The 14,462-nt window shown below is 58.6% G+C and overlaps 1 protein-coding gene across 1 annotated transcript; it reads right to left on the bottom strand.

Moving 5' to 3' along the window:
• Window positions 1–5,561: 5,561 nt before the first annotated feature.
• Window positions 5,562–14,456, bottom strand: Tbx2 (T-box 2). The gene is made up of 7 exons (XM_004643022.2): window positions 14,016–14,456; window positions 12,716–12,983; window positions 11,632–11,778; window positions 10,453–10,529; window positions 10,182–10,345; window positions 9,071–9,702; window positions 5,562–6,954 (listed from the first exon to the last, which is right to left on the bottom strand). The coding sequence occupies exons 1-7, from the start codon at window positions 14,408–14,410 to the stop codon at window positions 6,505–6,507; spliced, it is 2,133 nt and encodes a 710-aa protein (XP_004643079.1). The 5' UTR covers window positions 14,411–14,456; the 3' UTR covers window positions 5,562–6,504.
• Between the last annotated feature and the right edge of the window lie 6 nt (window positions 14,457–14,462).

Here is a 14,462-nt window from a genome sequence, read left to right as displayed (position 1 = left end):
AGCTGGAGACCAACCATAGGGATGGAGGTCAGGCTGGCTCCTGGGCCTGCAGCCAGCTATTCATCAGAGACACAGCACCTGCCTGGCAGGCACAAGGTCCTCAGCTCAATTCCTGGTACCAAAAAAAGAGAGCATCGTTTGTGTTTTCATCTGAGATGGTCAGGATTTTAAAAGCCAGTTTCCCTAAAAACCATGATTCTTCATCCCCAGCCTACAAATGCCCAAAAGATACTAAAAGTATTTTGACTTTTGATAGAATTCTCTGTAACTGTAAATCTTCTGTAGCTCTGTACCAGGGTGTTTTGATCATTCGGAGAGTGCTCATCTGAAAGTTGGAAAAATAAGGGTGTAACATCCTGAGTCTACAAGATCAAGCCCCTTCAGGACTGAGGGTAAGGGGTTTCCAGGAAAATTCATCTTCAGCCAGAAGTCTTAGCCATGTCCTAGGCCCATGAGCACCAGGATTCCAGGAAAAGCAGGGCTCTATCCCACTGAAATCACTGGGAACACAATCATTCCATGAGAATGGAACTGCCCGAAAGCCTGAGGCTTCTAGAACTGTGGGCCCAGGACCCAGCCTACTAGCAAATCCTTACAGTCAGTGTGACCCCTTCCACCAGGATGTGACCCTCTAACTGCTCGAGCTGGAGACCATTCCCATTTCTCTCTCTCTCTCTCTCTCTCTCTCTCTCTCTCTCTCTCTCTCTCCTCCCCTCCCCTCTCCCTCTTCTCTCCCCCCTCCTTCCCTTCCCCCTCCCTCCCTCCCTCCCTCCCAGTACCAGGGATTGAACTCAGGACCTTGTGCTTGCCAGGCAAGTGCTTATTCTAGGGAAACTGGCTTTTAAAATCCTGACCATCTCAGATGAAAACACAAACGATGCTCTCTTTTTTTGGTACCAGGAATTGAGCTGAGGACCTTGTGCCTGCCAGGCAGGTGCTGTGTCTCTGATGAATAGCTGGCTGCAGGCCCAGGAGCCAGCCAGACCTCCATCCCTATGGTTGGTCTCCAGCTGTCATGACTGTGTCAAGAACAAGATGCTTTCTGGTCCCATGGTGTTCATGCCACAGCCTGACCAGAGGCGCTCTGGAACATCCTGTGTGCCAAACAAAAACTCTCTTTTGTTAAGGGCCAGCCTAATTTTTGTCAGCTCCCCAGGAGAGCCCCCTATCAAAGCATTCTTCTGTAAATCTATGACTTAGTTTTACCACCTACTATTACAAAAGCAAGGGCTCCCATTTTTTGAGAAAGAAAATAATGTTGGGAACAGGAGCCATGACCTGAGCTAAGCCTAAGGCCTGGACTGTCTCAGGGAATCTCCTCAGCTGCTCCCTGCTGTTGCTACCAGAGTCCCTGGCAGGTCCCTTGAGGCTGCTCTTTTCTGATCTCCTGGACCCCTTTCTGGCCTGCTGCTTCTCCCAGGGACACAACTTCTGGCTCAGCATCCAGCTGCAGATGGCTCCACTTGGCCCCTCCACAGGCGACACTGCCTCCCAGCCACATCACTTCATCAGCTCGCCACACCAAGGGCAGGACAGGGATTGTGAAAGACCTCTGTCCTTTGTTTACTGGCTGGCCCTGGGCACCTCAGTTCATCTGCAGGAACCTCAGTCTCTGTGAAGTGAGGATTCTAATCCCTGTGCTTCTAGTGAGAGCCCACAAGAGAAAGTGCTTTGTCTGCCACCCAGGGAGGGAATTGGCCCATGGAATATCAGGGCTCTGGGGCCACCCTTAAACAGGACTTCCTGAGGGCATTCCCCCGTAAGCTTTTCTTTGTGGAGGAATCCCACGCAAACAATAAACTGGTACCACGTTCACTGGTGTGGGGCTCGCTCCCAGGTGAAAGGCAGCAAAAGCAGCCACATCCCCAGGGAGGTAGGCAGCTGGAGCCAGCCAGCTCCCTGAGGGGCTCAGGATCTGGACAGCAATTTCCTAATGCCTCCACCCCAATAATCTCAGAGAATCCTCGGCCTCAGAATCCTAGAAGAAAGTCACATTGCCCAAAGTCTTACAGTTAGAGGCAGAGTTTGACCTTGCACTCTTCTCCTGTCCAGTTTTCTACCAAGCAGCTGTTTCAGCACTAGATAGACATACAGATAAAAATTAAACTGAAGTTTAGATCCTATCCTTGGTTACACCGGAAGGGAGAAAATGCTGACAGCGTAGGGCAAGGAAGACACCTGACCGGGGTCACACGAGCCGGGTGACGGGGTGTTTGTGTTCAGGGAGAAGTGACCCTCACGCCAGCCCAGCTGCTTTCTAGCTGAGGGCCCTTAGCAAGTGCATGCAGGGTTCATGTCTGGGGAGGCAGAGCTCACCCAGGCCCAGCGAGGCCCTCTGCAATCAGCAGCCAAGCTCCGCCTCCATCCCACTCCAGCTTTGATTCCCCTGCCACCCGGCCTCGAGGCTCCCGTCCCAGCCCCCAAATGACTCACAACCTTAGGGAAGATGTTCTCAGGCTAAGCCTGAGACTCCTCCTTTCCCACCACCTCCCCAAGCCTCCTCCGAGCTCCACCCGAAGACCCGGTGTGGCTGGAGAGGGATGGCGTCGGAGCAGGCGGAGAAGCACGGGGTGGCCGCAGCCTCTCAGCACTCCGCACCGCCGCAGCCCAGCTCCGGAGAGGCCCGGACGGCGACATAGGAGCGCGATGGCCCCGGCCTCACCCGGCACACAGCAGCGATGTTTGCAGCCGGCCTAGCAAGCGGGGAGAACGCCCAAGGACAGGGTCCCATGACGAGCCTCGAAGCGCCGACTCCCGGCGTCCGCAGCCTGGCGCGGCCTCTGGGGCCGGATCTCGGTCCGCCGACGGCTGCCTCGGTGCCCTGCTCGCAGCGGCTTCGCCGTCCACCTCCCCTGGTCCCCGCACGCCGGAGTGGTGCGGCCCGGCCCCTGGCCTGGAGCGCCATCTCGCGGGCCCATGAAGAGTTGCCGCGGACTGGACCCCGGGCCGGCTCGCGAGCCGCACCCCGCACGAGCTGCGGGCGGCGCCAGAGGAGCGGCTGCGAAAGGCCTGCGCCCGGAAGCCTGCGCTCCCGAGGGGGCCGGAGGGGCCAGTCCCCAGCGAGTGGGTGGAGCAGAGAGCCGCAGAAGAATCGAGGCACGCACCTTCGGGGCAGGGTGCCCAGCCGGCCTCCGAGGCAGTTCCCGGGGAGTGCCGAGGCGACCCGAGCCCGGGCGCTTGCCCTGCGCTCCCGCCCCCAGCTCCGGGGCTCTTCCTGAGTGCTGCCGCCCAGGCCTTCAAGCGCCGAGCTCGCGGGCTCTTGCGCTACCGAGGCTCCGAACTTGAGGTCATGGACCACGAAAGAGAAGAGGGGAGCAGAATTAGATTTGGGGGACCTGCTCAAGACGGGCGCCGGGTCTAAACCTGCTCCCTCTAGGAACTGTGCTGTACCTGAGACGTTGGAGTCGGCGCCCCAAGCGCGTTCTCGCTCGGCTGTGCCAGGGCTGGACCGAGGCACAGCTCTGGGGTCGCCTCCTCCGCGATCAAGGAGGAAATGAGGCTCCACAGATCCAGGGTCCCGGCAGGTACACTCTAGGCGACTCAGCCCATGCACGCATCCCAAGTCTGCGAGTTCCCTGTGAATTGAATCACAGTTAAAAATCCGCCTCGCCGCGCAAGATCCCCTTTCCGATCCCAAGCTCACAGCCTAGACCCCCAGGCGCCGCGTCAGGTCACCAGGGGGCCTCAGCAACCCTTAGGTCCCTTTGGCGCTCTGAACTCCACATCCAGGGCCCTGAAGGGTTAAAAAGACCTGGGGCACCGGAAGGAGCAGCGGGTACGCGAGGCCCTAGGACTAATTGGCGACCCTAGGGACAAAGACGGCTGGGAGGTTGAGGGTACGGGTGGCTTAATTGGGCCTGGGAGTGGCCTGGCCTTTGTCTGCGCGACTCCGATAGGGGGCACGGGCGGTGGGAGGCAGCGGACACAACCCCACTCGGGGTGCTGCAGCAACGATCGTCAGAAAGCAGCTGCCACCAGGCCTCCCGGCCCGCTGCGGCCCCGCCCCGGCTTGGTGGCGTCGGTGGCCACGCCCAGGCCACCGCGAACGCCTGCGTCTTCCCAGTCCCGCGGAAAGTGAAAAGCCGCAGCAGCCGGCGCGCCTGGCCCGAGGAGCTGTAGAGGTGAAGTAGCGCAAAGCGGCCTGCAAGAAATTGACACACTCGAGGGATTCTCCGGGAGCGGGGCAACGGGCTTCCCTGTCCCCGCCGGGCTCCCGGGCCACCCTGTCCTCGGCCCTCTCGTAGGTCTGGAGACTGGGAAGCCAGACCCATTTGGGGTTTGCGAAGGTCTCCTGCGCCCCCTCCGGGGAACTGGTAGATCCTCTCGCCGCTCCCACTCACCCCGTCAAATTCACCAGGCCTGGGGCTACTCCCTTCCAGGAGGAGGTGGTCGTGCACCGGTTCTTTTTCCTTGCAAGTGGGTCCCTGTCGCCCACGAAGGGGGCTGAAACTGTCACCTCCACCTTCACCCTCTAACCTTGATGTCCCTGGGGGAGCTGGAAACCAGCGTCCTCCCATGCCTACGCTAGGTGGGTGCCTGCTCGGCTAGGGCGTCATGGACCCCTAAGGCTCAAAGAGGAAAGGAAGGAGGTGGGGCGCTAAGGGACAGGACCGCGGGGGTGTTGAAGAAGTAAGTGATCGAAGAGCTCGCGGCGCTCCCCACCCCCACCACTAGGATTTGGGCTTTGCGACACCTGTTGGCTGAGAGAAGCGAAGAAGGGAAGATTCCGCTCTCCCGAGCTCACCCCTGCGGACGGGCTGTCTTTGCAGGAATAGGTCGAAGGGAAGGACCAGACTGATAGACTGACACAACGGATACTCCAGAGAAATCCCCGTTATTATACAGAGGAAACCGAGGCAGAGAAAATTGTTTTGTTGTGCTGCAGTGCAGGGAATAGAACCCAGAGCCTCACTCCTGCCAAGCCAGGGCTGCACCACTGAGCTGCATGGCCAGGGAAAAAAGGTGTTGCTCCACCCCACTCATATCCAAGAGTGATTTAGATGAGTTACAGGGAAGAATTTTTTGGCTTGACTTTGCCATTCCATTCAGCAGTCCTGACACGGACAGTTTCGGTTTGAGAGCCACACGGGAGAGATGGGGAAGATTTCTGGGATCGGTGGCCAAATCTCTGCTCGGCGGCAGAAGGACCAAAGGGTACTCATTTCCCCAGCCCACCCACCCCGAAGCGTTGAAAGGAGTGCATTTCCTCTACGGCGCCGCAGAGTAGAGGAGGGTGGAAGGGGCCTCTTGCACTTCGCTTGGCTCGCGGCTCCGCTCCATACGCTTAGGGGTAGGAGCCGTGGTGAGTGGCCAGCAGGGGGCGCCCCGGCCCCAGTCTGGTCCTGGCCGGGGCTGGGGCGCAAGGGGCGCTGGGCTGCTCAGAGCCTCCAGGCCCACACGCGCCCCCAGCCGGCGCCGCCGGGCCTTGCCCCCGCACGTACGCGGCTGAGCTGAACCCCGGCCCCCCGGCGCCCAGCCTCAGTCCCCGCCTCTGGTCCCCCCTCGAGCGCGTGCGGCGCCCGAGCCCCGCGCAACCCATAGAGCGCACAGCGCCGTTCACTTCGCACGGTAGCGTTTTATTGTTTTCTCGAATTTTTTTCCCGTCGCGTTCTCGCTTTGGAGCGAAAAGTCAAAACCTGAGATGGAGCCCGCGGGCCAGGCCAGCAGAACCCGGGCGGGCGCAGGGGCCGAGGGGCCGGCGGGTGGCTCCTCCCGGCGGGCTGCGGGTGGGGGGCGACTCCTCAGCCAAGGTGCCCACCCACGCCCTGTACAATATAGATGCTCATGGAGAACGAAGAAAATTAAATGCTATGAGTTAATCTCTAAATATAAGTACACAGCAATGTACACCTTTGAATAAATTAATACCAATTTGCATATTCTGGGAACCTTAAAGCTTATTTACACAAATTACCATTTATTTCATAAATATCTTTTTCCCCCTGGGGACTTCAGGCAGGAGCGCCACTCCCTCCGCTGGCTGGAGCGGGAGGGGTACCTGCCTGGGATGGACGAGGTCGGGGAGCTAAAAGGCCAAGGCCCCTCCTGGCTCCAGTCTGCACCGCTCAGGTCTTCTCTTGCTCCAGCACCCCTCCTCCCCGCCCCCCAGTTTCTCACGAGGTCCGGCCTAGGGCCAGGGCCCGGGACTCGGAAGATCCCACCTCTGGCCCGTGCACCTTCTGGGACACGGGGACAGGAGCGAGGCCTCTCCCACAGCGCTGGAAGACCGGAGACCCCACCGATGTCACCTGGACTGATGCCGGAGCAGGTCTGGACCGAGTCCAGCGGCTCCATGGCGACTGACTGTGTTCTCGGCGGCCTGATTCCTGGTTGAGGCCCGAGGAAGTGCCCCAGAACCTGGCTTGCGGGACCAGGCTCTCTATTCTGGCTGCGGCAGCCTGCTGTTCTCCTTTATTTAAATAAATACCCATTCTGTGCTGTACACGTTCCAAGCAGTAGGGGCAGGCAGCCCCGGAGGCCTTCGTGGCCGAAGCGAGCAGCCCCTCACTTGGGTGAGTCCCTGCCTGGCGACAGGGCTCGCTGGCTCTCCAGCCCGCTCACCAGCCTCTGGATGTTCTGCAGTTCACTGGCTGCCTCCTTAGCAGAGCCGCCGGGGGACAGAGCTCCTCGGGACGGAGCCCCCACTTTTCGGAGAGCCAGCTCGGGCAGTGGGCTGGGTTCCCGGCTGTTACCACCTGCAGCCTTGGAGCCCTCCACCAGCCCAGTGGTGAGGAGCCCAGTGCTAGGTGGAATGGTGACTGGGATTGGGTAGGGGCTGAAGCGCAGGCGGGGCCGGGCACTGCCCAGGAAGGGGCTCCGGGATAGGGAGCCCGCAGCTGCCGCAGCTGCAGCCGCAGCGCTGGTGGCCGGCAAAGCAGAGGCGGCTGCAGCAGCTGCTGCCATGTAGGTGTAGGGGTAGGGGAAGAGGCCTCCGAAGGTGGGCATTGGGATTCCCTGGAAGGAACAGAACAGACAAGAGTTAGATACCTCACCAGAGATGCCTCTAAAGGTAGCCTGTCGGCTACAACTGATAAACCCTGTCCCACCGTTTCAGGATAGAAAACCAGAACTGTGTAACTAAAACCACTGGCAGCACAGGTAGACATGACCTAGTGAGGGTACACATCACCCAGGTCATGTGCAAAGGCCTGGTGCCATCAAGCTCTGTGTTGGCTGTCACATCAGGTGCTAGTGGAAGATCTTCAGCAGGTGGCTGAACTAGCACAGGCAAAGAAGGAGACCAGGCAGGCATAATACCAAGTGGCCAGCAGGCAGCTGTGGCCGGCATAGGAAGTGCTGGTCATTTGGAAGTGTCCTTCCTGCTGTTCCCTAGGGCTGGGCAAGCTCAGGCTGAGGGAGGAGCTGGGTAAACTCTCCTGCCTGGGCCTGGAGCAAGGCACAAGAAGCCAGCAGGCTACAAACTGGCCTGAATGTTCCACAGGTAACTTGAAGGTTAGGGTAGAATGCAAAGTTTTCTTCTGTGGATAGTAGAGCTGGCCAAGAAACTCTGGACATAAACACCCCTGTGATCCTGAGGCCCGATTTTTGGATTATCTCACCTTTTAGATAATGGAGAGCATTTTAGATCTGGCAAACGGAGCTGAGAGGAGACTTACGATCTCTAAGGATCTGCTCTACCTGCTAGCTCCAGTCTGGGAACTTAGCCCCCACCAGTTCTACCAGCAGTGTCTCCTGAGCTGGCTCCTCTCATCCTGGCTTTGCACCTGTTGACCAGGCTGTGTGCAGGAGCCCCAACTTCCCCGTGACTTCTAGAACACCCACAACCTCACCAAAATTTGTTTATGGAGGAGGCATTCACACAGGCACACGTGCGCGCGCGCGCGCACGCGCGCGCACGCACACACACGAAGCCAAGGGTACAGATGAACCTTCTAGACCCCGGAACTTTCATAGAACTTCCATAGGATGTTGGTGCCTCAAACCTGCCACACACCCAGATGCTGAGCCTGGCTGAAAACTCATGTCAGAGCCCCACCCCCACCCCACTTCAGAAATATTTGCTTCTGAACCAAAGGAGCTTTCTCAGACCTGAATTCCTATTTTCCTTCCCTTCAGATAAGATCTGGAGGGTTCAATTTGCCAGAAACCTCAGAGGGAAGAAAATGAATGAAGAGATTCCAAATCTTTCCACAAGGAATATTCCACCCAAGTAACCAAAGAGGCTGCCCCCCCCCATTGGATCTCCTTATTGTGCCGCTGGCCACATTTTCATAAACTCCCCCTGGGAGCTCAGAATTTCAAGGGGGCTCTGGGGAACTGAGCCCCCTCTTTTCCTGAGATGTGGCTGGGAGTGTTAGGGGGGCTCAAGATGGGGGAAAGACTGATCTTGTCCTTTGTTAGGATAGAGGACCCCTTTGAGAACTTGAAATAGGCTAGAGAAATCTGGGAGATGGATCATTTTTGTTGTCAAATATCCAGAAAATAATGCAAAATTTCCTTTTCTAGGAGGCTAGGCTACCTTTGCCTTGCGGAACAGTGAGACAACATCTTCCTTCTCCAGGCAAATGCCTGGAGACCAGAATCATAGACTTCACAAAAGCCAGGGAAACCCCAAAAGAGTCCTCCCACACACACGCTTGGAGTTGAACCCTGGGATTCCTGTGTGATCTCCCACTGAGCTACAGCCCCAGTACTTTTTATTTTTTATTTTCAGACAGGGTCACGCTAAGTCACTAAATTCTCCAGGCTGGCCTCAAACTTGTTATCCTCCTGTCTCTGCTCTAGAACAGCTGAGAGTGCAGGAGTGTGCCACCTTTGCTGGCTCAAGACTTAACCAATGTCTCTGCTCTTTGCTGGGCTTATGTGGACAGTGACAAGTGCAAAGAGGCTCAGGGACTTCACCAAGGTCACACATAGCCAGAGCCTGGGCCCATAGTTTTAATTTCTCAGAACCTTGCTGTCATAGAGTGACCAGATTAGAGTCCATAAATTCTCCCAAAACTGTGATCCGGACTCCTGGAGGATCCAAGCACCTATGGCAGCCCTCAAGCCCTCCACGCACGCACTGCAGCCACCCAGATGGTGTTGCTGCCCTCCTGCTGCGCCTTACCTGAGATGCCAGCATGTGCTGGGAGAGGTGGAACGGGAAGGGTGCTGCGGTGCTTGCTGCGCTGGCTGCGGGGCCCAGGCCGCCTGCGTCCAGCCCCGCGGCGGTTGCTGGCCCAGCGCCTCCTCCACTGCCGCCTCCTGCCACCGACGCTAGCAGGTGACCCATGCCCATGGCAGAGAAGGCGCCGGGGCCCATGGCGAACTGTCCTGGGTGTAGGAAGAGCGGCTGGCCGGCTCCCAGGGGCCCAAAGAACTGCTGCCCGTGCAGGTGGCTGGAGAAGGCCAGGCCGGGCAAGTGTCCCGAGCCCAGGGGGGACGAACTGTCTGTCTGCACCACCAGCGGCGCCATGCCGGTCTCCTTGCCCTCACCGGCCTCCTTGCGCCCCTCGTCCTTCCGCCGGGCTTCGGAGCGCTCCTTTTCCAGGCTCCGCAGGCCAAACGGGCCGTCCCCGCCACTCTCCCCGGGTTCCTTGCCTCTTTCTGGACTGCGTCGCTCTCGGGCACGCTCCGGGTCGGTCAGGCGATGGGGACTGGCGCTGTCTCGAGCAGGGCTGCGACCTAGGGCCACCAAGGCGCGCTCTTCGCCTGGCCGCTCGGGTTCAGGGTCACTGTCGGCAGCACACGACTTCTCGGCTGCGGGGAGAGGACGTGTGCGGGGTTACAGGGGACCAGCCAGAGCCAGATGAGAAGCCCTCTCCGGTGTCTGGGCCCAGTCAGTCGGGAAGACTTGAAAACCGGCCAGCTCTTGGGAAGGCCGGGTCGGAAGCCTTAGAGTCAGGCAAGGGGCCGCTGCCAGTCAGCTAATCCAAGACCCCATATTTACAGTGGAAGAAATTTAGAAAAACCTTATTGCTGGCGAAGAGGAACCTAACTGCCAGAGTCGTGCAGCCTAGGATCCTAGCTCAGAATTCAGCAGGATACCTGGGCACTACAGCCCCACCACGCAGCATAGGCCCCCGGCTGGAAGCCCTTCCCGGAACGCACGGTTCACGCTTCTCCCAAGGGCTTCAAAATTAGCCAGACTGAGCAAAAGTCCAGCGGGGCGCCCTAAGGGGCCGTTCCCGGGCTCCCATGCTCCCTCTCCTCACCCTGATTAACAATCTGGCCCTCACCTCGGGCCCGGTGCAGGCGCAGGGGACTAGGCGCTGCGCCGGGGGAGGTCGGCGGTTCCCGAGCAGGGGGAGGGTCGCATGAGGAGGCGTCCGACTCGGCGCCGTCGCGCTCGGGCTTGCAGTGCTCCTCATACAAGCGCAGGGTGGGTAGCGTCAGCTGCTTCCTGGAGGTGAGCAGAAGGAGTGGTCAGCAGAGCGCATAGAGCGCGCCTGTCCTCGGGCTTCCCGCAGCCCGGGGCACCCGCCACAGGCCCTCCGAATCTTCGCTCACCTTTTCTCCCGACGGCCATTCCCGGTGTCCCGGAAGCCCTTGGCAAACGGATTGTTGTCGATCTTCAGCTGTGTAATCTGCGGGGACCGAGAGGGGGCTTCTAGGTCAGGACCTAAGTCTTCCAGCCGGCCTGGGCCACCCGTAAGTCAGCAGCAGCTGGCTGCAGCGTGGAGACCCGGGATTTAGGGAGCGCCTGCCTGGTATGGGACTCCCTGAGGCGAGGCCAGCAGGCAAGTATCGGGTGAGACTGTTCAACAAATAATCCCTCAACACGCACACACAGGCCCAAAGCTGTGCATAGGGTCGGAATCAGCCCAACCGAGCAAACAAGCCCGTGTGGTCTCACAGGTTAAACCACTCCGTGTGGAGCAGGCACACACGGATGTAGCAGCACACACGCAAGTCAGCACAAACAGGCAAAGCCAAATCCATGGTCCTCGCACGTGTGCGCAAGTGCCCGCACACACACATAGAGAGAAGCAAACGAATTCACACACTGCCACCCAGATCCAAGGCACCCCAAATAGGGCACGCCTGTAGGAGACACCCAGGCTCACAGAGACACAAAGACCTGAATGGCTTCTCTTTCAGGGGACTGCAGCGCTCAGGGCCACAGGTTTAGTGGGGGATAGTACTCTGCTCCAGGAGGAGAGAGAAGAGAAACAGCAAGTAGAAAAAAACAACTACAACAACAAAAACACTTAAAATTGAAGGCAAATTCTCTCAGCATCTCCCAAGGGGTCTGGGTCCTGGATTGACTCAGAGTTCTACCCAGGGAGTGTGTCACCTGTCCCACCCTCTGGCTCCCTCAGGTGGGTGAAACGGGGCCCGAGTTCTTAGCATCAGCAGAACTTGGGCAGATTGCCTGGGGTATCCTCTTTTCATTTAATTTCCCATCCCTGAGACAAGAAATAAACGAATAAAATATAAAAATGTCAGCATTGGTCCGTTGGAGTCCCTGCTAATTGTTAGGTAAACATCACCCGAACTACTGGCCAGCTGTTTGAGTGCCCCCAGAGGGTATGCGTCCCTGTGGGCCTGAGAGAGGATCTGGGGTTTTTCTGGGTGCAGCACTTGTGGATGAAAGACTAGAAGTGCCAGAATGGGCACACGAGGGGGCATGTTGGGTCGGACCTTGCACCATCTGGGGGTGCTAAGCCCACTGCCTGGCCAGCGCACCTTGTCATTCTGGTAGGCAGTGACAGCGATGAAGTCGGTCTCTGGGAACACATAGGTGCGGAAGGTGCTATAGGGCAGCTTCAGGATGTCATTGGCTCGCACGATGTGAAAGCGCGGCTGGTACTTGTGCATGGAGTTCAGGATGGTCTGCGGGAAGGGGGCGCGGGTCAGCTAGCCCCTCCAGCCCTCGCCAGAGATCAGGCCTGTTCTTCTGCCTGCCCTTCTCTGTCTCAGTTCTGACCTTCATCCCTTGCTCTCCTCTTTTCTGGTTTTCTCACTTGTATTTCTTGTTCTTCTATTTTTCTCATGCCTTTCTTTCTTATAGTTTTTCTTTCTCCTTAATTAAAAATTTCCCCAGTTGGAAATAAATAAAACAAAGCAGAAAAAGAACACAATTCCTTGCTTCACCTGGTTTCCTTTTGGCATTGTTATACCCCAGAAATCCCTCAGAGAGGATCCTGGAGGGAGGTCACCTGCTGCCCTACTCATTTCGGAACTGGCAGCCCCCTTCGCCCCATCCAACCTGCCTCCTCCCACCATTTTCTGGGACTTTGGCTCAGGCAAAAACATAGACCCCACACACACCCTCTCCTCCCAGTTGGGCAGCTGCCTGTGAGGGGTGGGAAAGACCTCAAGAAGTCTATAGGGGGGCTAATTTCATTTTTAAATCCCCTAGCCTTGGGGAAAGGTGAGGGGTCACAGGCAGGTCTTAGGCAGGTCTTTCAGGCTCAGCGCCTCCAGGCCGGAGTGAGGTGACCTCCCCAGGACCAGCGTTGCTCAACCCAGCCAGTCCTTGCCACACCTGCCTCCGGCTTGATTCTGGGAGGGGCGCTCACAAACTAACTGGAATTGAGATTTCAAGCAGCCTGGAGCTTACACTCCACCAGCCAGCCTTTCCCCAGGCTAATAGAGCAGAACCCTGGAGGCCCAGGCCTGGCCAGCCTAGGGCACAGGGCAGTGACCAGAGCAGGAGTACCCTAGGGGTTTGGCTGGTACTTCTGGATGGGTGTAGAATCCTGCCACCCTCCTCTAGCCACCTAGCTGCAGAGTATCTTAACCCTCTCCCGGCTATGCCCACACTCACGAAGCCATGCTTGTCGGAGATGTTGTTGGTTAGCTTTAGCTTGTGGAAGGCCACAGGCTTGGCCATCCACTGCTCCCCGGTGGCTGGACTGTCCGGGTGGATGTACATGCGTTTGGGCATCTCTGGGTCGGCCTTGCCTGCCACCATCCAGCGGGAGTTGTGGAATTTATAGCGGCAGTCATCAGCAGCTACAATGTCCATCAGCAGGATGTACTTGGCCTTCTTGTCCAGGCCGCTGACTCGCACCTTGAAGGGGGGGAACATCCGCCTTGGCGGGAGGGAAGGGGGAGATGCCATTGGGACCAGGCTCTTCATGTTGGAGGACCTCTCTTCTCATTGACTACCTACCCCAGCTGAATGAGAAGAAGCCTGGAGGGTCCCCATTTGCCTTTCCTGTTGTCTGGCTGCTCTGCCCTCTTCGCACTGCTGCACTGCTTGGGAGACCCCAACCTATGGCTGCTATTCCAAGGAAATCCCATTTCTGCCCCCTCACACCTCTTGGCTTTGGGCTCAGGCCTGGGAGCCCACTTTCTGATCTGAAATGAAAACTCCAGTCTAAGAAAGAAATTCATGTCTTCTGGAAATACACTAATGTCTACCGAATCACCCTGAAATTCGTTGAGACAAAGTATACACCAGGTACAAAAACTCCTGGAACTATATTTGCTTTGGGCCCCAGGTTACAGCCCTGGTCAGAGCCCCTGACCCTGCAGTTCGGGGGAAGAGGGTGAAACTGAGGCCTGGATCCTCAGTGGCTGAGCGGAAGGGTGGAAAGGCTGGGGAGGATGGCTTTCTTGCTCCAAGGCCTGGGGCAAGGAGTAGATCTCTAGGGCTGAGCTCCCTGGCAGAACGAGACTCCAAGCAGGTCAGCCTCGGGCTCACTCCAGTGCTACCGGGACCAGAGCTGCGGCCTGAGGCTAGTAGGTTCCCAAAGTCGGCGGACAGGGAGTTGGAAAAAGCTGCTCCCCCTGGAGCTATGAGATGACCCAGAGGCTGAGAAGCCAGACGCCGAGTTGAGGCCAGCACGGCCGGGCCTCTGGCGCCTCCTTGGCTTTGAGACCCAGAATGGCTGGGGCTATTCTTTAGGAGTACGTTTTCGTTTTATTTCCCGGGGCGGAGGGGTTGAATTCTTTTTTTTAAATTCACCCTTCCCCCCCACCCCATCAGTACCAAAAAAGAAAAGCTACTTGGTTGTCTGCGAGCACCCAGCTCCGAGCGCCTCGTGGCGACGGCTGGGCGGGTGGGTGCTGCGGGTGCCCGGCCTGCCCGCCGCCACCCCGGCCCCGGCCGGCCGCCCTACCTCCCAGACTTGGTGATGACCATCTCCGTGCCCAGCTTGTGGAATTGGTCCCACAGCTCCTTGGCCTCCAGCGTCACCTTGGGGTCGTCCTCCACCTCGTCCTCGGGCTCCAGGCTCTTGAGCGAGCGCAGATGTGCGGCGGGCGGGTGCGGACCGAGCGCCGAGACGTGCAGCCCCGCCTCGGCCGCCGCCGCTGCAGCTGCCGCCGCCGCCGCTGCCCCCGCCAGGCTCGGGTCGGGCAGAGGCTTGGCCAGCGCGCCCGGCGGCAGAGCGAGCGCCGGGAAGAAGGAGGGCTGCGCCGCCGCCAGGAAGGCGGACATGGGGAAGTCGGCCGGTCGCGGCGCGTGGAACGGGTGGTAAGCCATGGCGCTGGCTGCCAGCGCCGGCTCTCTCATCGGGACATCCGGCCCAGGCGCTGGGGGCCGGGGCCGGGGGCGCGCGGCTCGG

The sequence above is a fragment of the Octodon degus genome, unplaced genomic scaffold (genome assembly GCF_000260255.1).
Source record: "Octodon degus isolate 3935 unplaced genomic scaffold, OctDeg1.0 scaffold00164, whole genome shotgun sequence".
Classification (NCBI taxonomy): Eukaryota; Metazoa; Chordata; class Mammalia; order Rodentia; family Octodontidae; genus Octodon; species Octodon degus.
This window is presented reverse-complemented; position numbering and strand designations above follow the sequence as displayed.